Genomic DNA, 23,533 nt, shown 5'->3' with positions numbered 1-23,533 from the left:
GAAGACTTTGAGTATGTAAGGACCAAATAAGGATAACAGGATTTAGCTCTCTGAAAAAGGCACAACAAATTTAGGCAGGAAACAGCCTGTCTCTGTATCAGTGACAATCCTCTGTGCTTCCTTGAAAAAGTCCTTTGACTCCTGTTCTGGTCCTTGAAGAACTGACATCCGGAAGGTAATTTGCTGTGTGTGCAAATAGATTTTGAGAAAAGAGGGCACTTGCAGAAGTCTAATGCTGGAAATGGGAGATACCATGCAGAGAGCACTCATTGCCCAGTATTTATGAAAAACACTAGTTGCAGTGCAGCGCTCTGAGCCCTTTAGCACAGAGCAAATGGCATCTGCTAAAGCAGTACATTTAAATAACAGCACACCCACTATAACCCAGACAACAAAATGAATGCAGGGAGACGTTTGCAGTTCCTTTTGGCCCACTCTTAACTACAGGATTGTGTCTTGCTAGGTGATACCTGGCTGTATCTTTTCACAGCTTCTGTAGTACCTATTTGCCTGGGGAAATTGTGCTGAACAGGTAATAAGTGTGTATCGTGCTGTGTGTCTGCAGTCCCTGTGTGTTCTCATTCCCTACCAAATTGCCATTCATACAGGCACAGAGTCATCACATCTTCTGTGCTGTGTTGCACCAACAAAACTCAGCCAGGACCAGCTGCAAGAAACAGCTCTCAGAAATTCCCTGGAACACATCCCAGACACACGTCTGCTCAAAGAGCAATAAAGTCTCTGATAAAGTTTAAAACATCACTTCCCTAGATCAGAATTGGTGCTAGACACTAATTTGGGAATAAAACAATGCAGCAATCTCGAGCTGAGATAGTTTAAAGCTATATATGAGTACATACAGCAAGTCTTATTAGAATAGAAAAGTGTTGTGATTTGTCCTTTCACCTCAGAAATTCCCTGCCCAAATACTTGCATATTTACACTGCTAACCTTGTCTGGTCCCCAGGAAAACAGAAATATTCAAGACAATTTCCACCGAATGTTATGCCTTTGCAAAATTGCCTGTTAACTGGAAAAGTGTTCGGTACAGTGGAACGGCTAACACTCCTCTGCCATAGCAAGCAGCCAGACCAGTCAGATCCGTCAAAGTAAAGGATAACCATACCTCACTGCTCCCCAAACACATATTTAATCATTAGTCCATATTTGCAAGGTGTACTGAGAATGCAAATTTCTGAGTAAATGTTTTAGATTTTAATGAATACTGAGTAACAGTGGAAGGAAATAAATTGTTTACACATTACAAATGTAATTATGTATTTATTTTCCTCATATTTGTAGATATTTATTATCAATTGTTTGAAGTGACTATAAGCCTGAAGTCCTTCCCTTGGCATTTGGAGCATAACAGAGGAAAAAGAAGAGCTGCGGTAAGAGGTAAGTGGAAAGATTGATTCTTTCAAAGTACTAATTATTTAAAAGAAAAGTGGAAGGAAGAAAATTCCAGTAAATTACAACCCCTTTTTCATCAGGTGAAGCAAGGGGAGTAAAAGGTGATGTAATCTGAAATGCTTAGGCAGTTCCTTTTTTATTTTTTTACTGTTATTGTTTGGAACACAAATTATTTCTGCTATTAACTCTCTGGGAATATGAATGTAAAACACATAGATATTATACTAGCAGGGAAAAAATGGCATATGTGCTTTAGGTGTGGTGTTTTGCTGGAAGTAAAACATTGAGTTGCATATGACACTGCAGGATTTAAAAATTGTTTTGAGACTCATGGAAACATACGTCCCAGACCACCAAGTCATCAAACCCTCTTCCTTCAGGTCTCTTAAAAAGCAACACCAAACACTCCTCTGCTTGAAAGAATAAGGCTTTTATTTAGAACAAACTTAACTAGCTAAATAGCCTGCACCTCAATAATTCTCATTGTGTCTTGTTTTGTAGTTGCAAGTTCAATCACACACCACATTAAAAGAATTTAGGAATTATTTAGGAATACAAATTGCAATCATGTAAATAGCTTTGCTAAAAAGTGTGGTATTTGATTAATTCTTAGTGAAGTACTGAATAAATTACATTGGTCCTTTTTTTTTTTTTTTAAGTAACTAACTAGCCAGTTTGGAAGATAATCTGGATGGAAATCATGCAAGTGAAATATGAATAAGTTAAAAAAATAAAGACCCAATCCCCATGACTCCCCTCTCTTAAAAAAAAGAAAAAAACACACCACCAACATCGAATACTCCTTACTAAAATTTAAAGCTAGTCAGAAACTAACCCAGAACTTTAACTCTTTGGGCATATTTTTCACATGAAGAGTGGAACATATACTGCACCAGAATTTGGCAATATTTTTTTCCTCTTTTCCCATGCACTCAACATTTCTCTTATCAATCTTGGTTATTTCTTATTGTCTAAAAAAGTAAATTATTTGGGAGAGCTTTGAAATCATGTATTCATTTTATGGGCTTAGTAGTCTTTTGGTGTCCTGGAGACTTCATCTGGGTTGCAAAAATAGCAGCAGCTCAGATATTTTCTCCCACTGAGTGAAGTTATCCTCTGACAGCTCAGTCCTCCACAGGTAAACAAGGCTGAAGTTATTATTACCCAAACGGATTAAGATTCTCTGCCACACGGCAGCAGCAGCAGGGCAACAAAAGAGAAAGACAGAAATGCTGATGAAAAACAGCTCACATGAGAAAAAAGTCAGGTTTTCCAGTAAAAGGTTTCTTGTCATTCATGGAAAGAACCTTACGTGATGCAACTGGGCAGCTGTGGGACGGCTCACAGCTCAAAGAATACCAAGACCTCTTGCCCTTAGAAATAGGCCATTATTTCTGGAGGGAAGGTATTATAAAACTAATAAGAGACAAAAAATTAGTGACAGAACATCACTTTGCTGCTTAGTAGTAGTGGGAAGACCAGAGCACAAGTATGAAAAGTAAAATAGTTTGTCAAAGCTACTAAGGCTAATGATTTCTTACAGGCCTTTGGGTACCTCTGGAGCAGCTGAAGGAAATGCAACTGTCTTCCTGTGAAATATAGTAAATTGTTTTCTCTACATTTCAGCTGCTTCACAACCCATCAAAGCAATATTTTAGGATGAAGAAGCTGGAAAGGAAACACTAGTGCAGTTGGTTGGGCATTTCCCAGTACGGGTGTCTAACTGTGTGTCTGTAAGTAACCAAAATGTAGAAAGATGCATTCTCATGACTCCTCCTTCGGCCTGGTTGACCATAAGCAAGGAAAGCAGAAAGCAACATATCAGCAGAAATTCCTTGTTTAACAATGAGCTGACAATGTGTGAGGTAATGCTTAAAAAGGATGAGGAATGTGTGAAAGCTCAGGTAGGACAGGCTTGTAGTTTGGCTACATCTGGCTGGATTTGCAGCTAAGCAAATCCAGGTACTACTGTCAAGGAAGTACTTGCAAGTAAGCATGAACAAGTCCATAACAAGGGTGGTCCTTGTAAGTTGCATTATGAAGCTACTACGTATACTGTGTATGTATACTGAATGTTGTTTGTGGCTGATGCCAAGCTGAAGTATGCAAAATATCATAGGTAATCTTCATAGGATATATCAGTGCCTACAAAACACATAAGGTTAACTGTCTGGAAGTGTCTGTGAGCATTGGCTGCTGGATTGACACACTCTAATAGGTTCTTGCCTATATAGTAGTGTACCCTCACTTTGCCACTTACTGATTTTGCTGAGTAGAGTTGTTTCTGGTGCTAAGCACGCTTTGTGACTAACGAAGCTAAGATCCCTGACCAGTAGCAGTAGCAGATCTGGGATGTACAGCCAGAAAATAATACAAGAGAAAACCATCAGCACAATTAGAAGTGCAGATGGAACTGCATTGTCAACAGAGACTTACACTCTAAGGGGAAATTAACCAAGACACTTCATTAGACAGGCTGACACAATGCAAAAAAGTAAATAAATACCAGGCAAGCAAAATACTGAGCTTAAAGCAAAAAGCTTACATATATTACCCTTGAATACAGAAATGTAGTTTGTGAACCTGTCTTTCAAAAATCCTTTCAGAACTTAGTATATGCCTAATATCTTCACACCCTAAAAGTGCTTGCATTTCCTAGTGATGAATTACAAAATTAATTTTGATGGGGTTTCCTACTTCATTATAACATGAACTAATAAATTTTAACATTGTTAGTGTATTTTCTTAGTTTGGGTGTTAGTTGGACTCTATTAGTAGCTGTACTCTAAAAAACAATCAGCATTTCTAACTGCTTACAAGAAAGTCTCCAGTTCAGACATAGGCTGGTCCTTTCCTGTGTGGCTCCAGTGAAACCACAGTAGGACAGCATCCTAAATACAATCATGCCACTAGCACAGTGTAGGTACTGTCTGTGGAGGACAGTTCTGCATTGCAATTTCTCTCAGATTTTCATCCTTCCAGTGTCAGAATGATCTTGCATCATATTGGGAGCTGGCCACGGAACTACATATCTATCCTACACAAGTGGTAGGTGCATTCGTTTTTGGTTCATTTCTTTTGTGCCTACCCAACAATCTCCACACCACAATGACTTCTTGGTCTTCCAAGGAAAGCTGAGCAGGTTTTTTGTGTGTGTAAGAGACAGGTCTGGGCCAAGTAGGCTCCAGTCTATGTGACTGACACAGAGCTGTTTTCCAAACCAGGTAATTCTCACTGTAGGCACATGAAGCACTGACTCCACATCTCCCCTGCCCTGAAGCCAGCTGCTCAGCTGCAGCCAATCTGACTTCATTGTTCCCTCTTGTCTACATTAAGCCTTCCAGATTAAATTCTTGTGGGTATCAAACCATCTCTGCAAAATGTCACAACTTTGTTTTCTCCCTGAAATGAAATTTCAGCAAAAAAGTAATCCATCCAACCAGCTTAATTATGACTAAATACCCAAACAATCTAATACATGTGTGTGTGTGTATATATATATATATATATGAAATTTGTATCTAAAACAATAGCATATGTTAATACTTGTGAATGTAGTGTGATTTCATTTCACTCTTTTAGATTTGATTCCTCTGGGTCTGATGCAATGCGTTTTCACTCCTGACTCTTCCCAGCTGCTGAAATAGCCTTTGGGAACACAGGCTTCCTGAGAGCTACTCTACCCCTTACTAGGTCTGAACCAGGCGCACACCAAAAGCAAGCTCTAAAGCTAAAAACAAAAGAACTGGAGACAATCGGTCCACTTTTGTAATTCCATTTAGGTGACTCTACTTTTGTGACTCCGCTTAGGTGCACAGAGTTCCTGCACAGGCTGAAGCTGCCGTTTTTGGCTTTCAGCTGCAGTGTCAGGGAGCAACAAATTAGGTCACAGCTGGAACTTTTTTCTTTGCAAACATATAGCCATCAATGTAACTAAAACAGAACACCTCTTTGTCTCCCATAAAACAGATCCATTGACTGTGTGGTCACAGTTGTCCTAGCAGAACTGTGCAGAAATACCAACGTTCAGCAAGTCAGAGATTCAACTAGTGATTCCTGTGGCAGGCCCATCATTTCTGGATTAGACGAAGGCTATTTCTCAAGAAGAGTCTAAATTCCATGTAAATTTCAGAATCATGAAAAAGACACCAGGATACTGTTCCCTCTGGGCAAATAACCTAAGTGTGGCAGGCAGATGCAATTGCTGGGTCTCACAAATCAATCACAATTCAGGAATAAGGAATGAATACCTTTTTAAATTTCTCTTGCAATTCTCATTAGTAGTTTGATAATTTAGGTGTCTGAAAGGTTGTGTGTTAGTCTAATGTTTGAAATACCTGAGATTAAAAACTCAGATGTGGTTTGTGTCCACTGCTTTGGCTGTGGGAGGCTCAAAACCCCAGCAGTGCAGCCATAGGACAGGCTGTTTTAAGTTCAAGTGCCGTTTTGGTCTGACAACAGCAACTCTGAGGATACTCACAGAGGCCTCATCCCTTTAATTATGGGAAGAATGACATTCATGTTCACTGTTACAGGCCAGAGGTTGCCCAGAGATTAATACAGGTTTTCTTTAGGTTAAGTTAAGCTTCACAAGGAAAAACAAGTCTTGAAACAGAATTATAAGAACGTTCTAGTCTAACTAAAAATTATGATTTCTTGTCACTTTGAAGAGCCTACAGCATCACAATGGTACTTGTGTGTCTCGTAATGTACATTAAAAGCTCCTTAACTTTCTTAATATGTACATGAGTCACCTAATAATGACTATATATGCAATTTATGTTTTTTTCATAACACCTACTGACCCCAAAGAAAATGCAGCCATCAACACGGATGTTAGAGAGCTACCACTGAATGCTGCTGCACTGTTAGCTCCACTGTTATCCTTTCTTAAAAGGCTTTTGCGTCTTTTACCATATATGGGTCCAACAGCTAAATCACATAAAAGAAAAAAATCCAGCATTTTTAGAAACCTACTGGATCTAAGATCATTGGTAAAGCAAAGCTATAAAACAGAGGATTCTCTCTGTCTCAGAGAACGAGACATTTGACAATGCATTTGTGTCCTGCCAGAAACAGTTGAAGAAATGTGATTGAAACTGATTTTAATTGTTGCAGTTTTCAACAAATGTCTTTGTGACGGTGACCAACTTGCTTAAATAAGTCCCACACATTAACATTTCTGAGAGTTTGCCCACTGTGAGAATCTGCAAGCACATTTCCAGACCATCTGAGGATGTTGTTAAGAGGCAAAAGGCAAGTTCTGACACTTGTTCCTTGCTTGGTCCTCAGCCTAGCCACGACACTGGAGTTTGAATCCATACTTCAGGACAGATGCCAGTATCATTTTGATTCTACAATATGTTGACTGGAGTAGAATCAATGAAAAGGAAAACACATGGTGATGCTCAGTCTAGTTTCAAGGATCCCAACAGGATTAAATTCAACCTCTTGCCAGTTTAATTGAACATTTGCTATGGCAAGCAGTGACTGTACTGTATATACAGTACGAAAGTGAGCATTTGTGTATATTTTTACCATTACCTTCCAAATCAGATCTTTAGCTCTAGCTGAAAACGGGGTAATGTTATTAAAAAAAAAATTAAATGAAAAGCCATTTCTCCTAATGGGAACCAAGCCAACAGTCTTCACCTTAGAAAAGGGTGGAGTGGATTTTGTGCCTACCCAGCAACACACCCAGAGGAGCCCACGATCTCCAGGGACAAGGTTAGGCCAGTTCACTGCCTGCGCTGAGTGTAAAGCCTCCCCTGCTCAGGGAATGTCAGTCCTGCTTTCCTGAACTCCGCCTGCAGTATCTAGAGGAAAGCGGGCTCACATTGTCTTCCACCACTCGCCCCAGGAAACATGATATCATTCTCAAACAAAAGCGGGAAAGCTGACAGATCTATTGAGATGGGTGTGACTGCAGCACACACCTCGCTGGTCAGCCCTGGTGGAAAAGGCACTGACTGGCAGCTCGTCAGTCCTGAGCTGTCTGCACTGTCCATATTTGTAGCTAATCTCTGGACCCGACATTTGTTTCTCCTGTGCTTGTGACTTAAGGAGCGTTGCTTGCTTTCTGTGTCAGTTAGGTACATGTTACCATGTGGAGAAACAGGAGTGACAAGGAAAAAGAGTTGGGGCAACTGGACTTTCTTTTCTTCTCCATCCCTAATGCTTACAGCACTTGATACCTCCTTAAAGTGAAAACCTGGAAGTGATCTGAGGGCTAAATAGGTTGAATGAATGTGCAGCTAAACAATCAAGAAACTTAAGCCACAACAGAGGAATTGATAAACAATATGCAACCTATTACAGCAATGGCTAGATAAGAATACTTCCAAACACACATTCAACAGATTTTAAACATATTTTTTGCATGTATTAATATTTAACTTCTTATAGATGCTGAAAGTAACTTCTCAGACTGATTTGTTTGTAATTTCACTTAGCTATTAACATGCTGCTCTTCAAGAAGGTCTGGAAATTGAAAGCAAGTTACATGGCAATGGGGACTTCTGCCTTTTCTTGCTACTTTCTGGTTTTCATTGCAGTACAATCTGCAGTTTTACAGCACATTACCTTTTGACTATGAGATGGACTAGAACAACATATACGTATGTCACTGAAATGGTTAGGAGTGAGTTAAGAGTCTAAAGTTTTCATGTGAGTTGTATTTCTCTTTTACAGATTTTGCTTGGTATGTTACCCAGAAAAAGCTGTCTAGAAAATCAAAATGTGGGTGGTGAAAGCTAAACTCAAATGTTAGGCAACTGAAAATCCAGTGGGAAAAGTACAGGCTTCTTCAGGGCTCTGCTTGCGATTGCTTCAGCAAAACATCTCTAACATTAATGCTCTGAATACTATAAACTAAATTTGCACCAGTATAATCTTGCTGTATACCTTTCTGCAGGTGTCTCGTAGGACTAACTTCCGACTGCTGAACTAATGACACTTGCTGATAACACTGAATCATTCTTTAGCTGCATATGAAGTGTTATTAATCGGTCTCATATAATGTGCATTTTTCTGCCCTTTTTGCCCACTCATTTTAATCTAGATTCCAGTTGTGGAATCTTGTCTAAAAAATTGTCTAAAAAACCTAGAAATGTCAACATTTCCTACCACACAGCCAGTTCATAAAGTCAGTCACAGAAAGACTCAACACTTAATCTGTATTTAGAGCAGATATTTTTGGGGAAAGACATCAATTGTTTCAAAGTAATGAGCTTTATTACCATTAGTTAATACCATTAGACAGAAGAGAAATACTGTTGCAACATGTGTACGTGTCAACAGATGACTTCAATCATTAAACAGAGGTAGCAGCAGATTCTACATGTAGCTAAATCCTCCCCAATAGCTTGGCCACAGTCCTGCCGTGAAAGCACTGCACAGATATAAATGGTGTCACTGAAACAAACACAAGTGCTTAAATCGATAAAGATAAGTGCTAGAAGTAAGGAGTAGGGGAGTCATGCATTTTGTCTACACATCGTATGAGAAACAAGAAAGTCATGACGGGTCGACTACAGATATTAAAGCAAAGGCTTACCTGAAATCATCAGGCTGAATCCATAGAGAACTAGGTGTGCTAAAGGGTCCATGCTTTCCAAAATATATCCATCCAGTTCTTACAGTTGCTCATTGAGTATCCTTTTCTCGGGCTAGATGTTTACTGGTTACTTTTCTCCTGCATGGTATGCTGTTTACAAGTCACAGGCAAGAAACCACAGCACCGGAGCAAGCTGGAACAGTCTCATTGCTGTCTGAGTACAGGGAGCTTAAGTTCCTTTTTCCTGTTTCCTTTGTAGATTAGGATGGGAAAGGCAGGATCTTAAAGGCATTTTTGTATCAGCAGGACTGCAGGGCAGTGCAAATCCCGTCCATCCAGCAATACATCAAAACAGTTATCTGGAGCTGCTGGAGAAGCAGGGGACTGCTGTTGGTCACAGTCAGCAAAACAGGAACAATGATGGCATCCTCCAGTAGGCGGGAGATTGCGAGAAAACAGTCCTCCACCTAGGTACAGTAGGTATGGTAGGTGGAAAGCTCTCCCCTCTCAAAGTGCAGATCTGCCAATTTCTCAGGGTGCTATCATCTTTTCCCTTATTTATTTAATCCACGTGTAAGCTGCTGGCTGCAACACATCTCAGCACACAGTAATAAAAGGATGAACTAAACAACCATCTGAATCCAGTATAGACCAAAGCCAGCCACAGTCCAGCAAATTACTCCATTAGTTCATGTGCTCTACTGGAAACAATTTTTCTCTGTGTTTGACAATTAGAAACAGACTGAGAACTTCTTGCAATAATAAATTGCACCCAGAGTTATTATGACTTCAGTGGGATCAAAATGCCATAAGCCTCAGGGGGGGTCTCAAAACTAAGAATCTAAAACAAAACATGAGGAAAAAATACAAAGAAAGCCACATGCAAAAAAAAAAAAGAAATAAATGGAAAAGCAGCACTCAGATATATGAACAGAATTGCATAAAAAGGGCAATCTTATTTACCACTTGACTAAATATAACCCATGACAATGTAGCATTTGAAAGTCCTGTACTTCTGCCAAGATGCTAACACCCAGAATGACTTTTACAGAAGTATAGAAAAGCAAATGTTCAGCATCATTTTTGGAAATGGGCTATGGGTTGAGCCTACTTTGATTTAATTTCCTTAGGAAGACCTTTTAGCCTTCAGTTGTAGATTTCACAGAGGAAGTGCTTTACACCCAAGAACTATTGCCATGTGGACACAAGCGTGTCACCTACAGCAGATTTCAATGCATTAACCTGGATCCTTACACGCTGCCTGCCCTCCCAAAAATATAACTGAAAGCCAAACCAAGTAGGAACTTAAACTGAAAATACCCTCTGGGTACAAAAACACTGTGTGGGCTCCAAACACTAGTAAAGTTCTATTTTGAGGCTTAAAGAGTGCAGAATATAAGATATTTACCTGGTCTTGTTCCAGACCAAACTATTTTGTCCATCTTTGATTTTTGAGGATATCTTCTACTCTCAGATATGAAAAGGCAGTGATTATCCACACTCCAAGTGCATGTTAGCCTTTATAAGCCTGCTGGTGTAGGCCCCTCCAATATCAGAATATCAGAACAGTGTATTAGCAGATACTAAGTATTGTCATATTTCCTGTGTAGTGGATAACTGTGTTCTGTTGCTCATTCAACCTAATCCTAACACGGCCTATCCTTAATGATTTCTTTAGTGTCTTTTGATTTGCTGAGGAATGAGAGGATAAACAATGTCAGTCAAGGCTGTGGTTCTCCAGACTGTTATTGTGAGCTTAGAGGAGTTTTTAAACTTTTCACTTAAATCTCACTCCCCAGGGCATAAACAGGTCACTGAGGAGAAATGTACCTAACGCAAAGCAATGCGTGAGAACTGAAGCTGATACTGGTTTTGCAGTATCTGTAACTGGGCAGTTCAGCTATTCACTATTTTTTGAAGAAGCAGCCTGTGCCTACTGGTTATTTAATCTGTCATGACAAGGTATCTATCTCTGACAGGCTGAATATGCAATACTCCACAAATACATGAAGGTTGCAAAGACTTGCTGAAGCCGAAATATGTACTTACCCAAGGCACAATTTGGTTGGGATAGAAGCCTCAGCAGGCTCATATATTTGTTTTGTGTTCCATTTTATAATTTCATTTCTGAAGAAATAAATAATACCATCTATGATTCACAGAATTCAGCTAACATTTAAGTACTTGTTTATGTGCAGTAAGTGTTTAAGCTTAGATCTGCGTCTCTTTGGAAGGCCTTTAAGTGACACAGTTTGATTATTGCTCCCACTGAAGTAAAAATTAATCATAGGATAAGCTTTTGCTAGACTGTGGAATTTAAAGGATTTCACTATTCTGGTTTATTCTTACTCATATTTTAGTGACTGCCAGCCCCACCATCCGTATTTTGATCCTTGTATTTTATGTTATGAGAATGTGAACCTTCCTGAAAGTAGGTCATATCAGGTTTTGGTCCTGTGAACAAAAACCTGCATGATTTGATCTTCCCTCTGATTACTGAACAACACAGAAGTGAAGTAGAATTGTCTGTCCCCTCCACCAAGCTGCAAGGGTATCATGGCAGGATTCCATGCATGAGCCTGTCTCTTGCTATCCTGTCCTCAGCTTACGTTGGCAGATCTAGAAACAAGAGGATCCTAAAACTTAGCCTGCATTCACTACTACAGAGCAGAAGAATTGGAACTAGCCTTCTGGAAAAACCAGGTTCCCAGTAAAAAAAAATTGGGCTAAAAGTGAGGATGGCAGAAAGAGTAAACTACGATACCAAGTTGCCCCAGCTTTTGTTGCAGGTGAGACTAATAGAGGCTGTTGACTACTGGGCTGGCTGATGAGCATCACCATGGCATGTCCTCAGGTGCATTTGTAGCTGTATTTGAGCCCTGTAGACTACACCCTTTGTCTTTTCTAAAGGTACTTGGAAAGACTTAGAAAGCCTGTCCAACCCCATGCGATTTCTAACATGTTCCCCTCAGGATCATCAGTTCTGTTAGTGGTTAACTGCTGATTAATACATATCAGCATTCACATCTAACTGAACACCCATCACAATGGCACGCATGAGTTTTTAGACTAGTTACAGCAGGGAAACAAATTGTCTTTTAACATGTAAATATAACCCTAGCATTAAACATGGCTTTTCATAACTCTATTTGCTGAAGGCTAATTTTACGATATGTCAAGTGTCCTGAACTCGTGAGTCCAGGCTTTCCTCTTTAGATAAGCAGCACACTTGTCTCAAGGACAATCCATTCATCCATGCTGTAGCACATGGAAATATGTGAGGAGGAAAAAGAAACAATGCCCCTCTGCACCACTTTAATCAGGTAGATGTGTTAGCAGAAAGCACATATCCTCTTGCAGTGTCTGGCTGTATTATGCTTTTTGGAAGCAAGCCATTACTTTGGCCTTGACATAATGTTAATATGTGTAAGTAGAAGGCAGTAAAGGAACTTTAGGAATTACTACTCTCTGCAATCAGCTAATGTGAAGCAGAGGCTTATAAATGATGGAGTTTAAGCTTTTTTTCTTAAACAAATCCTGTTCTCCCTACAGGACATTCTATGCCATGGAGGCCAACCACAGCCATCTGTTTTGGCTCACCTGGAAGCGACAGGTAGCAGCCAGGTGGCCAGTCAGAGGACACGTGCTGTTGCCGGTTTAAGCGGTCGGGATGAGGACGATCCCTATGCAATGCAGTGGCAGCACAGCAACTGGAGGGAGATAAAGGTTTCTGCATTACATGCCATACTAACGTGGAAGGGACAGTGTGAAGGAGTGGTGGTGATATTGTAATAGGTGGTTGTGAGAAACTTTAAGGTGGGGTAGAGAAGGTAACAGGGTCTGCTTTTTGTTGCAGCTCATTCTCTTGACTTGGCAGCCTGTGGTGTGGAGGTGCAGTTTCTACTGCCTCTCCTGCATATGCACACTCAAAAGGTAACTCAGTATTTCAGACATAGCTATATTCAGGTTTTTTTACCCAGTGTTGATGGCTTTTTTTTTTTTTCCTCAGAAAGAAGCTTCTTTCGAATTTTTAGGAGACCATAGTCTGGAGAATGGCTGAGTACTGAGCAGAATAGCCTCAGCCAAAGTGAGCTGTTGCTTTCCTCTCTTCCTTGCTAGTGAAATGAAAGGGAATTTACTGCAGTGGAATTAAACACAAGATCTCATGGGAATCTCAGGTTTCTTTCAAGGTGAAGGTTCAGCTGATGAAACAACACAGGAGTACTTTACGGCCTCTGTATCCACAAAGTCATTGCGAAGGACATCAGGCTGTTTGACCGAGGTCTGTACTCTGGAAAGGGACCGACAAAAGGGACCAACACTACTTAAAAAAATTATTTGGAGAAAGAAAGTACGAAAAGTGAAGTTAAGAGCCAGCAATGGTGATGGCCACTGATGATGTCAAACACGTATATGAAGTCACAAGAGCGAGAAGCAAGGAACCTAGTATACCCCATTTTGTTGTATGAAAAGGACAAAATGGCATCCTTGTTGTCATTGCTTTCTAAGCCCATTGTTTTCCTACTTCAGAGCACGTCTGCTCTGTTTTTTAAAAGGTCTGATAAAACAGGTGATTCTGAACATGCAGTAAATTAACCCCAGATCAAGCTTTTGTTTCTCTGCCAAGATTGGATCAGATTCTGGGAGCACAAACATAAGCAATGTCAGGACTCCTGCTGCCCCGAAGTCAGAAGTCTGGAGATAAATGAGATTTTCCAGCCTGAATGAAGCGTCATCCAACAGGAGGTAAGCAGAGCTCATACAGAAGCTACAGAGTTCACAATTTTTCTCCTCTGTTCTGTCACTGCTTTTCTACTTTATTTTCCTACAACACATTTTGATGGGTGAATGAGTCTGCGTATTTAATGGTAACAACTGTATATCCACATCTTTAAGATATTAACATTGAATCCCCCCAAATGATATACAGCAATAAAATATGACTGCCTGAAGTAACCTGGCATTAATGAGGCAAGTTTCATATCTGTGCAATTTGGAGAGATAAAGATTAATTGCATAAGCCACTTAATGCACATGAATTTTGCAGATCTGACTATTACTTCCAAGGACCAGGAAAAGGGTCCTGCTAATTAGATCTCAGGGTTAGTGTTTTCATCCATTAAAGTTACAAAAAATCAGTTTTAAAATCCTGTTTGCAGGACACACTGTTTTCCACTGAATTCACTGTTAGTGTGATTCTAATGGTAATTTTAATTTGATGACTGAATCATTTAACTTTATTTAACTTTAACCAGCATTCAACAAGTGCAACTTAGTGATAAATTTGCTATCCACCTGGCTCTGCTTCCAAATTTATGTCACACTGGGATGGACTAAAATCTTACACTGATATAGGAGAGCCCCGAGTGCACTGTTGGTGAGTTGCAGTGTAATGGTTCCTTCTCTCGAATGGTCCAGCTTTAACTTCAGCCTTCTCTCTGTGTAAGAGAAAGACAGCTAAATGGCAATATTTTTTTTGAGAGTTTGAACAATATAATTTTAACAATTCTTGACATATGGATGTGTGAAAGACATGCATGTCTCATCTTAAGGTGAGAGGTTAAAATGTAAATTTTCTTATAGGTAAAGAACTTCAGTATCTTTCAGCTCAATAGTCCTAAAAAAATTATTAAATACAGCAAACTTGAGTATAAGTCCAAGCCATTAAACACCTTCTCTTAATTTAATTTGGAAGAAAAAGAAGGAACAGGAATGATACTGAAAATTTGAAGGCTTTATTTGGAATTTTTTTTCTCGTGCTTAACTGTTGGAATGACTGATACTATTGATAATTTCTGCTATGATCATAATTTTCTTTTTCTTTCTAATTTTCAGAGGTGCTGAGTCCCCCTTACCCCACTTGAAATAGTATTTGTGGGCAAGCTTGTGTTGTATGTTGGAGACAGAGGTCTTACATCTTACTCATCCTTTGCTGCATAGCAGAAATCTTGGGCCTGATCCAAAGATACCAGTGCTCAGTGAAACAAGCTCAGTCACTGTAAATGAATGTAGCTTTCAAGGAATTAGCGTTACAAGAGGAAACAAGAGCAGATCATTTTACATTTCTGGCTCTTTTTTTTTTTTTTTTTTTTTAAATGTGGGAGGCTTCCTCCATTTCACACATTTGGCATATTGTCCAGTTTGTCCTCCTTCCTGAGGGAGAACCTGCAAGTGTAGACCACAAGTCAGGGCAAGGAACATTTCTTCCTCTGCTCCGAAATTCTGCCAGTCCCAATGAATGATTGATCAAAGCTGGGATTTGAATTCAGATCATCTCTACAGGCATGAAATGCTTTAAGGGTTCCTTCCACTTTACCGAAGAAGATGACAACCATTTTGTTTGGGAGTAATTCAGTTCCCCTTCCCAGTAATTAACCTGCATTTTGCAGCTGCTCTAGCTGGAGTTGTCACCTACAATATATAGAGCATTCAGCATTCAGCTAGTGTTCACAGTTGTGCATGTGGTCAAGTGAACTTTTGTGATCCCTTTCAGAATCCAAGGGGTTTTTTTCACTCCAGACAATTGCCACGTCCTCCCCAACCAGATGCCTTATCACTATTAGACTTGTTTCTAGTGTGTTCACTCAAAGCAGATACTTTGCAGAATAATTATAAAGTAAGCATTCAAACATCTTTCTTCTCAAGCTAAGATATTCTTATGGCTAGTGACTCATCATAAGGTCTGCCTTGTGCTTTGTATTTTTGTTTTACTCTTGCAGCAGAAAAATATAAGTGTAATGAAAGACTTTACAACCACTTCACTTTGGAAAATATCCCTCTGATTGTGAACTAGCACATACCAGCACTAAGAAGCATTAACATCAACTAATGTCATCAGGCAGAAAGAACTAAAAAAGAATCTCAGTGTTCTGCCTGTCTGGAATTGGTCACAGGAATGTTGCATGTTGTCTTCTAAGCTCATTAATACAAGGGGTAAAAAATCAACTCATTTTGAATGAAAAATAAGGTTTTTTTGATCACAATGAAAAACAGTGAAGGTAAGATGAAGCAGGAAGACCAACAAGAAGATTAACTTGCCTGCAGCAAAAACAGTTTTTCTGGAGATACTATGATATCCCTGAATATGGGAACAAGGCTGGTGCAGTGTCATCCCACCACGAGCTGGGAATAACGACAGTCATTCCTACGCGCACCCTCATGTGAAGCACAAACACGACATAGAAACAGCAGATCCTTTGGTTGAAGATTTTGAAACAGAAATACTTCTTTCCATGCAGTGTGCCAGTGAAGTGGGATTTGGAGTGACAGACAGTGTCAAACCTGCTATCCTTATGTCTCAGTAGCATTTTCCTGGAGAAGGACCATGTAAGGGAACTTCTAAACGTGTACATATGGACATATGGACATATGTAAGTCCGTGGGGGTTGTTGGGATGCCCCCACATGTGGCGAGGGAGCTGCTGATGGCACGGTGAGGCCATTCTCAATTACCTGTTTTTCATGGTGACAGGGACAGGCTTCTGAAGACTGAAAGAAAGTAAGTCACTCCTATCTTCAGGATGAGTAAGAAGAGTGAGCCAGAGAATTACAGGCTGGTCAGCCCCACCTCGATCCCCAAGAAAGTGATGGAGCAGCTTACACTGGAAACCATTTCTAGAGACATGAAGGATGGGAAGGTGATTGTGAGTAGACAGCATGGATTTATGAAGGGGAAAATTGCTTAACCAACCTGACAGCCTTCCTTAATGAGGTAACTAATTCAGTGAGCAAAGAGAGGGGTGTTGATGTTGTTTACCTCAACATTAGCAAGGCATTTGGCACAGTTCCTGATAAATCCTCAGAGGTAGGTTGACAAAGTGTGGGTTAGGTAAGCAGACAGTGAGGTGGACTGAAAACTGGCTTGGGGCTCACTGTGTCATCAGTGGCCCATAGTCCAGCTGGAGGCCAGTCAGATGGTGCACGCCAGGGGTGGACACTCATGCCAGTCCTGTTTAACCTCTTCATGGCAAAAAAAGGGCAACGATATTCTGGGGTGTGTTAAGGAGAGCACTGCCAGCAGGCTGAGGGAGGTGATCCTTACTGCTACTCAGCTCTGGTGAGACAGGTGAGCCAAAAAGGTTTTTACATTTCTCCACCCCATAGATGCTACCACTTGATTAATGTCCTCTCAGTTTCAAGTCATACCATAAAAGGCACAAAAGATTGCCTGGGTAGAGAGACCTGTGCTACTGAATTAGTGTCTTCATATACACACAGGAGATTTGGTGAAAAAATGCTGTGTGTCTGGTACTTAAGCTTATACTGAAAAAAAAAAGATAAAAAGAGTTAAAGAAAAGGTTATTTTCACTGAGACTTTAGGAGCTAGACATAGATACAGTTTACTCAGCTCACTACTGGCAATGAGTGAGCAATCTCCTAGAGGGAGGTTAAAAGCCTGCTGCATAGCTCACCGTTTAGAATCCATACAGTTCTTTTCAGCCACAGGTACTATGACTACAATCCAGGACCATAAGGATGAACTGTTAAAAGAAGGAACAATTGATGAGATTCTCAGACAGAAGCAGGTAATCTGGAGACCCTTCAACAGAAAAGTGTTCTTTTCTGCTTTCTGCATGCTAAAGAGAGGGATTTTTTGACAGGCATCTCCTGGGGAACACAACAAAAACCAGTAAACTTTACCATGCTATCTTATAAAATCGCTACCAAGGAATAAAACCATCCCCTGCCCTGAGTGAAAGGGAATCTAAAAGCAGCCTGTTTATTCAGTGTGCAGCGTTTTTCCATTGTTCATTAAAATCTGTTATTGTAGCACAAGTGGAATTCAGGAGGCGATCTCTCTGGCTGATGGTTTGATTGGTGAGAAAATTAGACTTCAACTTTATCTCAGCAAATAATGGGCTCTCTCTGGAATAGCTGTAACTTCAACAGGAAGGAAGAGACATTAGTGGGAATTTCCCCTAGATAACAGTCCTTGGTTTATAGAAATCCTGTTCCATTATCTCCAAATATTATACAGACATAAATATACAGACCAAGAGAATTTACTGTGCTGAATTTGGAAACACAGTGCTCTCTGCAAGAATCTGCAGTATTTCTGTTTTACATACCTCTTTATACTCAAAATTACAATCACATATTTGCAGAGATTTAGTGACAAAAATACAGAACTTCTATTTTAACAGACTCGGCGCATTTTCTAATTCTTTGTCTACTCCAGTTCTATAAAGTGAAGCATATCGTGATCTTCTTTTTCAGAAAGCTTTTCTAAGGGAGAACTATAAATCCAGACAACACTGGTTTTTGTTTTCTGCAAAAGGCCAGATTACTGTCTAAGATTCCTATCTATAGCCAACTGTGATTTCTTCTCTTTGATCAGGACTAGTTTACAACATACCAGGTGGAGGACATTATCCATAGGTAGTTTATAATTGCATTATATGTAGGATGAGAGGGAAACATATTAATGAAAATTTTGTTTTACATAAATGTTTTCTGAAATTTCTGTATCATACAGCACATTATTATTTCTGTATCAGTCCTGTTTTGTTCTATGTTGAATCTCTTCCTACGTATTTTTGTCAAAGTAGAGGTTGCATGTCACACTGTAGCTTGAAATCTGAGGAAAAAAAACATTGCAGAAAATAGAAATAATTTTCCCTGTTATTTCCTTTATTGCTGAATAATACAAAAGTAAAATCCTCTGGACAACGTCAGTATTAGCTATGTTTCACCACTATTCATCACAGTTTTATCCTTATAGTTACATTAAAAAAATATAAAATAAGGAAGTTAATTGGTTCTCCATTGGGAAATGAAAATTTGCTAACAGATCCAAAGCACATTTGCTTTTATTTTACGACTTTATACCATGAAACAATTCTGACTTAAAAGGATGCTAGTCATCCTTAGATGTTTTCCTTACTTGTTATAAATTGCTATTAAAGTAGGGATGGTATGCTGATATTGCCATTTATTTTATTATACGCTTAATTTAAGACAATGCATATGAGAGCCTGCCAGGCAGTTCTTACTCAGGGAAAACTCCTATTCTGTTTGGCAGGAACAGGACTATAAGGCAATTCGAGATTCATTGTGTAAGCAGAATGAAGTTTCACATTTGAGTTGCAATCCAGCAATGGGCACCAGTAAAGTGTTCTCATGATTCTACACTCATTGCACAGTATTTCCTTTTTATTTCTACAAGTTTCTAAAATTCAGAAGTTTATTTCTAAAATTTTTTAATCTTGAAAAGGAGGGATACTATTAAAACCCGTGACTTCTAAAAACTTGGTAAGGTACTTTTGAGAATATCCGTCACTGTAGTGGCGAGCAAATGAGCTCAGTAGTCCAGCTTTCCATGCTGCCTGTGCACATCTCTCATTGTTGGTCCATTGGGCAGGAAGGAAGCGCCTGGGTTCAGTTCTTGGTGTTCTGTAAAGCTTCTATGAGAACTTTGTTGTATTCTGTGACCAGCTTTCTCACGTTCTTCATTATTGGCTGGTAGTCACTCTCCTGACTTTTTGTTGCTATGACTGATTAAAAGAATTAAGGAAACAAACCGCCAGTATAAATGTTAGCATAATTAGAGATCATAAGGGAACCACAATACAGTAGGTTTCCTTCTGTGGAAACTGTCAAGGGTTGAAAATAATAAACTCCAATTGGGTCTAAAAGATTTACACCAATTTACTAGCTGCCACATCATGGCAAGCATGGTAAAAAACCCAAGATTACACGCCAGAGTCAGTTTTGTTTTCACATATATAGGCAATAGGTCCCTTGTGGAAGACTCTGCCTATTGTTACACCACAAACAAAACAATTTCAAGGCACTCAGCTATTTACAGCCATACAGTCTGACACTTCAGAACTCCATCTACAGAAAGCAGGACCTTTCCTTCCCCTAGCCCAGGCAGACATAAAAACCTGTACAAGGGTCTGCACTTGGACAGGTAACACATTGTAGCAAGTTGGGTGGTGCCTTTAATATCTTGATCAACTTTTCCTCTTAGTTTGTTTTAGAGTTTTTTCTGTTAGAAAAAATAGGATCTAAGAATCTTGACTTAATATAATATTCCTGTAGAGCCTTCTTTGCAGAGGAGGTGGCTCCAATTACATTATATTGTCCAAGACTTTTTTTCGGACTTTTTCTAAGAATTAGGATACTTATCAGATATGAGAAATAGGATATTTGGTAAGCGAAAAAGACAATGCTATATGCAGACCCTACATTTTTTTTCCCCCTGATGACTAGGCTATTACAGAATTGCTTGAAATATATTCTTGTGCTGTTTTCTGAGACATGTAGCAATGAAGGTAGCAAATATAAAATAAAAGTGCAACTATGCCCTGCTCAGATCTCTACAGGCACTATGGAGAATAGTACAAGATAACAAGAACCATCAGTTCTAATTAAAAAGAACTTCAGTGCATTCACTAATTTCAAAAACAACCTTATGAAAGTCACTTGCAGCAAATAACATTTTGCTGCTGTTTTGGAAGGTCTTACATGATTAGTGGAATGTAACTCTTTAATTAGCATCACATAATGAGAGAGCTACAATGCAGTTCCCCCATCTCATCCCATTTTGCAGCTAAAGCATCTCATCATATCTTACCACCTATCTGATTTTTTCCCTCTAATACACAATTCCTCTTTTATTTGATAAGAAATACATTAAATGCGTACAATTTATTGATTTGTTGTTTACTTTTTCAGCATTGATATTTATGGTGTTTTAAAGCTGCAAAATGCAAAGCAAAGTCACCATGCTGTACAGATTTTCAAACAATGCTACACTTGCTGGGTAATTTCAGATAAGACTGCATAGATATGAAGATGATCTTTGTATGAAACCTACTGGCGAAACTGACCCAACAGGGAAAACTCAAGGCTGCAAGACAAATCTTACGCTTTGGGACCCCTTAAAATTGTCAGACAACACATGCAAGTTTTGCTATATATAATATCTATCAGCTAACCAGACATTTGCAAAGCATCGCCTTTCCCCTCCTTCCCTGTCTCCTGCTCCCCGTTCCGTCCTGCCTTACTCTGCTGGAGGAAACAGACTTCTTCCTCAATTAATACAGTGCGTGAATTTTACTGTATTTCTTAGAGAAAAGGATACATTCCTTCATCATAAAGTTATTTTGCTCATGGTGCTGCCACTTCCTCTCCAAATTTGTAAGCTGAAAATATAAAAAGAGCCAAAAATAAAAACGGTAAGTATTACACATGTACCTTACATAAAGAATCTCCCCAAAATTTTGCATCAATACCTTGTACACTGTCACCTAATACGATCAAAGTTATTTCCCCAAAACCCCAGAGAACTGAGAAACAAGGATGATTTTTAAAGCTGCCAATGGTTAACCTGTATATAATTTAGCACTTTACACATCTATTTATATAAAAGCATTGCACGCAACTGCAGTGGTGGATGGAAAAAATCAGTCTGAGAATTCAAGACTTGACATATAGGGAAATGGGTAAGCAGGTCAGAAGTAAAAAGGTGAACAGTGCAGGGAGATCCTAATTCTCATTATACTTCATATCATTTAAATGATCTCTTCTTAAAAATCAGTAAGATCTAAAATCACCAAAGATACAATATTTCCTGACACTGTCTTGGACTTTGAGCTATACAGAAGAAACTTCCTTACTTCCATAGTTAAGTTTCCTGTCTGATGCCAGAAGCTGTGATAAGAACAGAGCTGCAGCGAGAAGATTGTAGGAGTGTGGGTTAAGTGCTGGCACTTCTTCAATACTTTCAGCATCAACAGGAAACTAATGTGGACATTATATCGATGGCTGCTTCCTTACAATACAGTTTTATAATATTTGTTTTTCTGATGCTACTGTTCAAAGTTCTGCATTTCAAGATATGTAGATGTTATTTTTAAATGCAAACACTGAAAATCATTCTGAGACTAAACTTTCAGTGGAAACTATGGTAATAAATTAGGAAAACATTGCAACATTTTACTTAGAAGCTTATTCTTAAGCTGGGAGATATGAAAATAGTGGCTATATTACTCAAAATAAATCTTACAGTGGAAAATCAGTTAGTTATCTAGTGTACCAGTTCACAGCAAACATGGCAGTCATTTATTTCTAAGATACAATATTGCTGACCAATTATAAGTTTTATTGCCCCCTTTGTAGATGTTGCTAAATGCAATACAGCTGGTAAAGCAGTCCAAGTTTAACATACTGTCTTATATATACCAAAGGAAATATTCAGTGCATTTTTACAGTAACTCCTTGAATGTCATAACTTATACAGTTGAATCCTTGCAAAATCACCCAAACCCTCAAGATATGTAAACACTATTTGTACTTCAAAATGCTTGATGCATGTCAACAAATCAGCCATTTTAAGAAATATCTTTATTCACCCTCACGAAATTTACACTTATTACATAAAAAGCAAAGAAACAAATCCTTTTGCACACATTGAAACAGAACTGCCAAAGCTTAATGAACTGAAGAAATTATGTACGACTACTATTTTATATAAAATTTTTAGCATCATTATGCAAGTATCTCAACACTGGCTGGATATCAATTTCTGATTTACATAATCTCTAGGACTAAGAATCTGACCCTGGCATAAAAAAATATACAATCTCTGAAGTGTTATGGATTTTCGCATGCAGCTTTGCAGATTTATATCATCACCCTAGTGTTAAGCCACAATGATATGCTACAAGTGTGTATGTATATCTCCTAATTTAGAACTCTTCCCTCTCATCCTCTCCATAAAGTTCACTCCAGAAGAAAGCTAACTTGAACATGTACAAATATCACTTTCAGCTTTTAAGTGTATCAGAAAAAAGTAACAGTTCTATAGAACAAAGATCTCAACAACCTGAAACAATAAAAATAGATGAAATGCAGAGAAAATAATAAATTTCCATTTTTCAGCATATTTTGAGGTTATCCGTTTTCCTTCTGTGGATTCAAACCTATATGCCAGTAAAGCTCTGTTGCCAAAATGACAGCAATTCATGGGTGTTTATAATGGAAGAATCAAAGCTGCTCAAGAGTTTATAAACATCTTTCCTGATCCACTTTTGAAATGTAAATGTAAATATACTCATATACCAAAGTTCCTTGGGTTTAAAGAAGTCTGAACAAACCCTAAAACTTCAGTAGTCTGCAAGGAGCAGAAGGACTGCAATAGGGAAATGGAATTAATAGTACAGGTTGCAAGAAAAAACTTAGCTCCATAACTTTAAAAGCAAAAGGAGTCTTATCTCATTAGTGGTGACTTTTTTTTCCTGTAGTTTCTTTCTTAGTTGGTCCTCAGCACTCCTCAAGCAAAGGAAGGGCAAAGGGGGACAGTTCTGCACAAGACTAGTATAAACACTTAAACAAAGTATTCGCACAGGTTTTAAGATCAGACAGACCTCTGCCTAACAACTTTGAAATCCAAACCTTACAGTAAATTTATTGGCATGATACTAACTTTTGTTTGAAAACAGAAAATATGGCTATGTATTTACAACACATAATTTGAAAACTCCCTGAGAAGGAATGAACTGATTCCATCCATTCAATGCTTCATGTGCATGAGAAAACCGGAACAGTGATAGAACAACTG

General features: G+C 38.9%; 2 protein-coding genes across 11 annotated transcripts in view; both read right to left on the bottom strand.

The window, feature by feature from the left end:
- TEK (TEK receptor tyrosine kinase) overlaps nt 1–9,846 on the bottom strand; it is a 41,861-nt gene extending 32,015 nt beyond the window's left edge. For both annotated transcript variants that reach the window (XM_075078754.1, XM_075078756.1), the window contains exon 1: nt 8,969–9,846. In XM_075078754.1, the coding sequence (XP_074934855.1) occupies nt 8,969–9,020 (52 nt within the window). In that variant the 5' untranslated portion in view covers nt 9,021–9,846. The remainder of the gene's footprint in view (nt 1–8,968) is intronic.
- A 7,821-nt stretch (nt 9,847–17,667) lies between these two features.
- Nucleotides 17,668–23,533, bottom strand: part of IFT74 (intraflagellar transport 74) — a 43,359-nt gene continuing 37,493 nt past the window's right edge. For 6 of the 9 annotated variants that reach the window (XM_075078749.1, XM_075078748.1, XM_075078746.1 and 3 more), the window contains 2 exons: nt 21,056–21,116; nt 17,668–19,460 (listed from right to left, as the gene is read on the bottom strand). In XM_075078749.1, the coding sequence (XP_074934850.1) occupies nt 19,345–19,460; nt 21,056–21,116 (177 nt within the window). In that variant the 3' untranslated portion in view covers nt 17,668–19,344. Of the gene's footprint in view, nt 19,461–21,055; nt 21,117–23,533 lie in introns of those variants that run through there. The other 3 variants (XR_012657981.1, XR_012657980.1, XM_075078752.1) reach the window with 2 other exon arrangements.

This window comes from Phalacrocorax aristotelis, chromosome Z (genome assembly GCF_949628215.1).
Source record: "Phalacrocorax aristotelis chromosome Z, bGulAri2.1, whole genome shotgun sequence".
In the NCBI taxonomy this organism is placed as follows: domain Eukaryota; kingdom Metazoa; phylum Chordata; class Aves; order Suliformes; family Phalacrocoracidae; genus Phalacrocorax; species Phalacrocorax aristotelis.
Note: the sequence above shows the minus strand (reverse complement) of the source record. Positions and strands in the feature narration are given on the sequence as shown.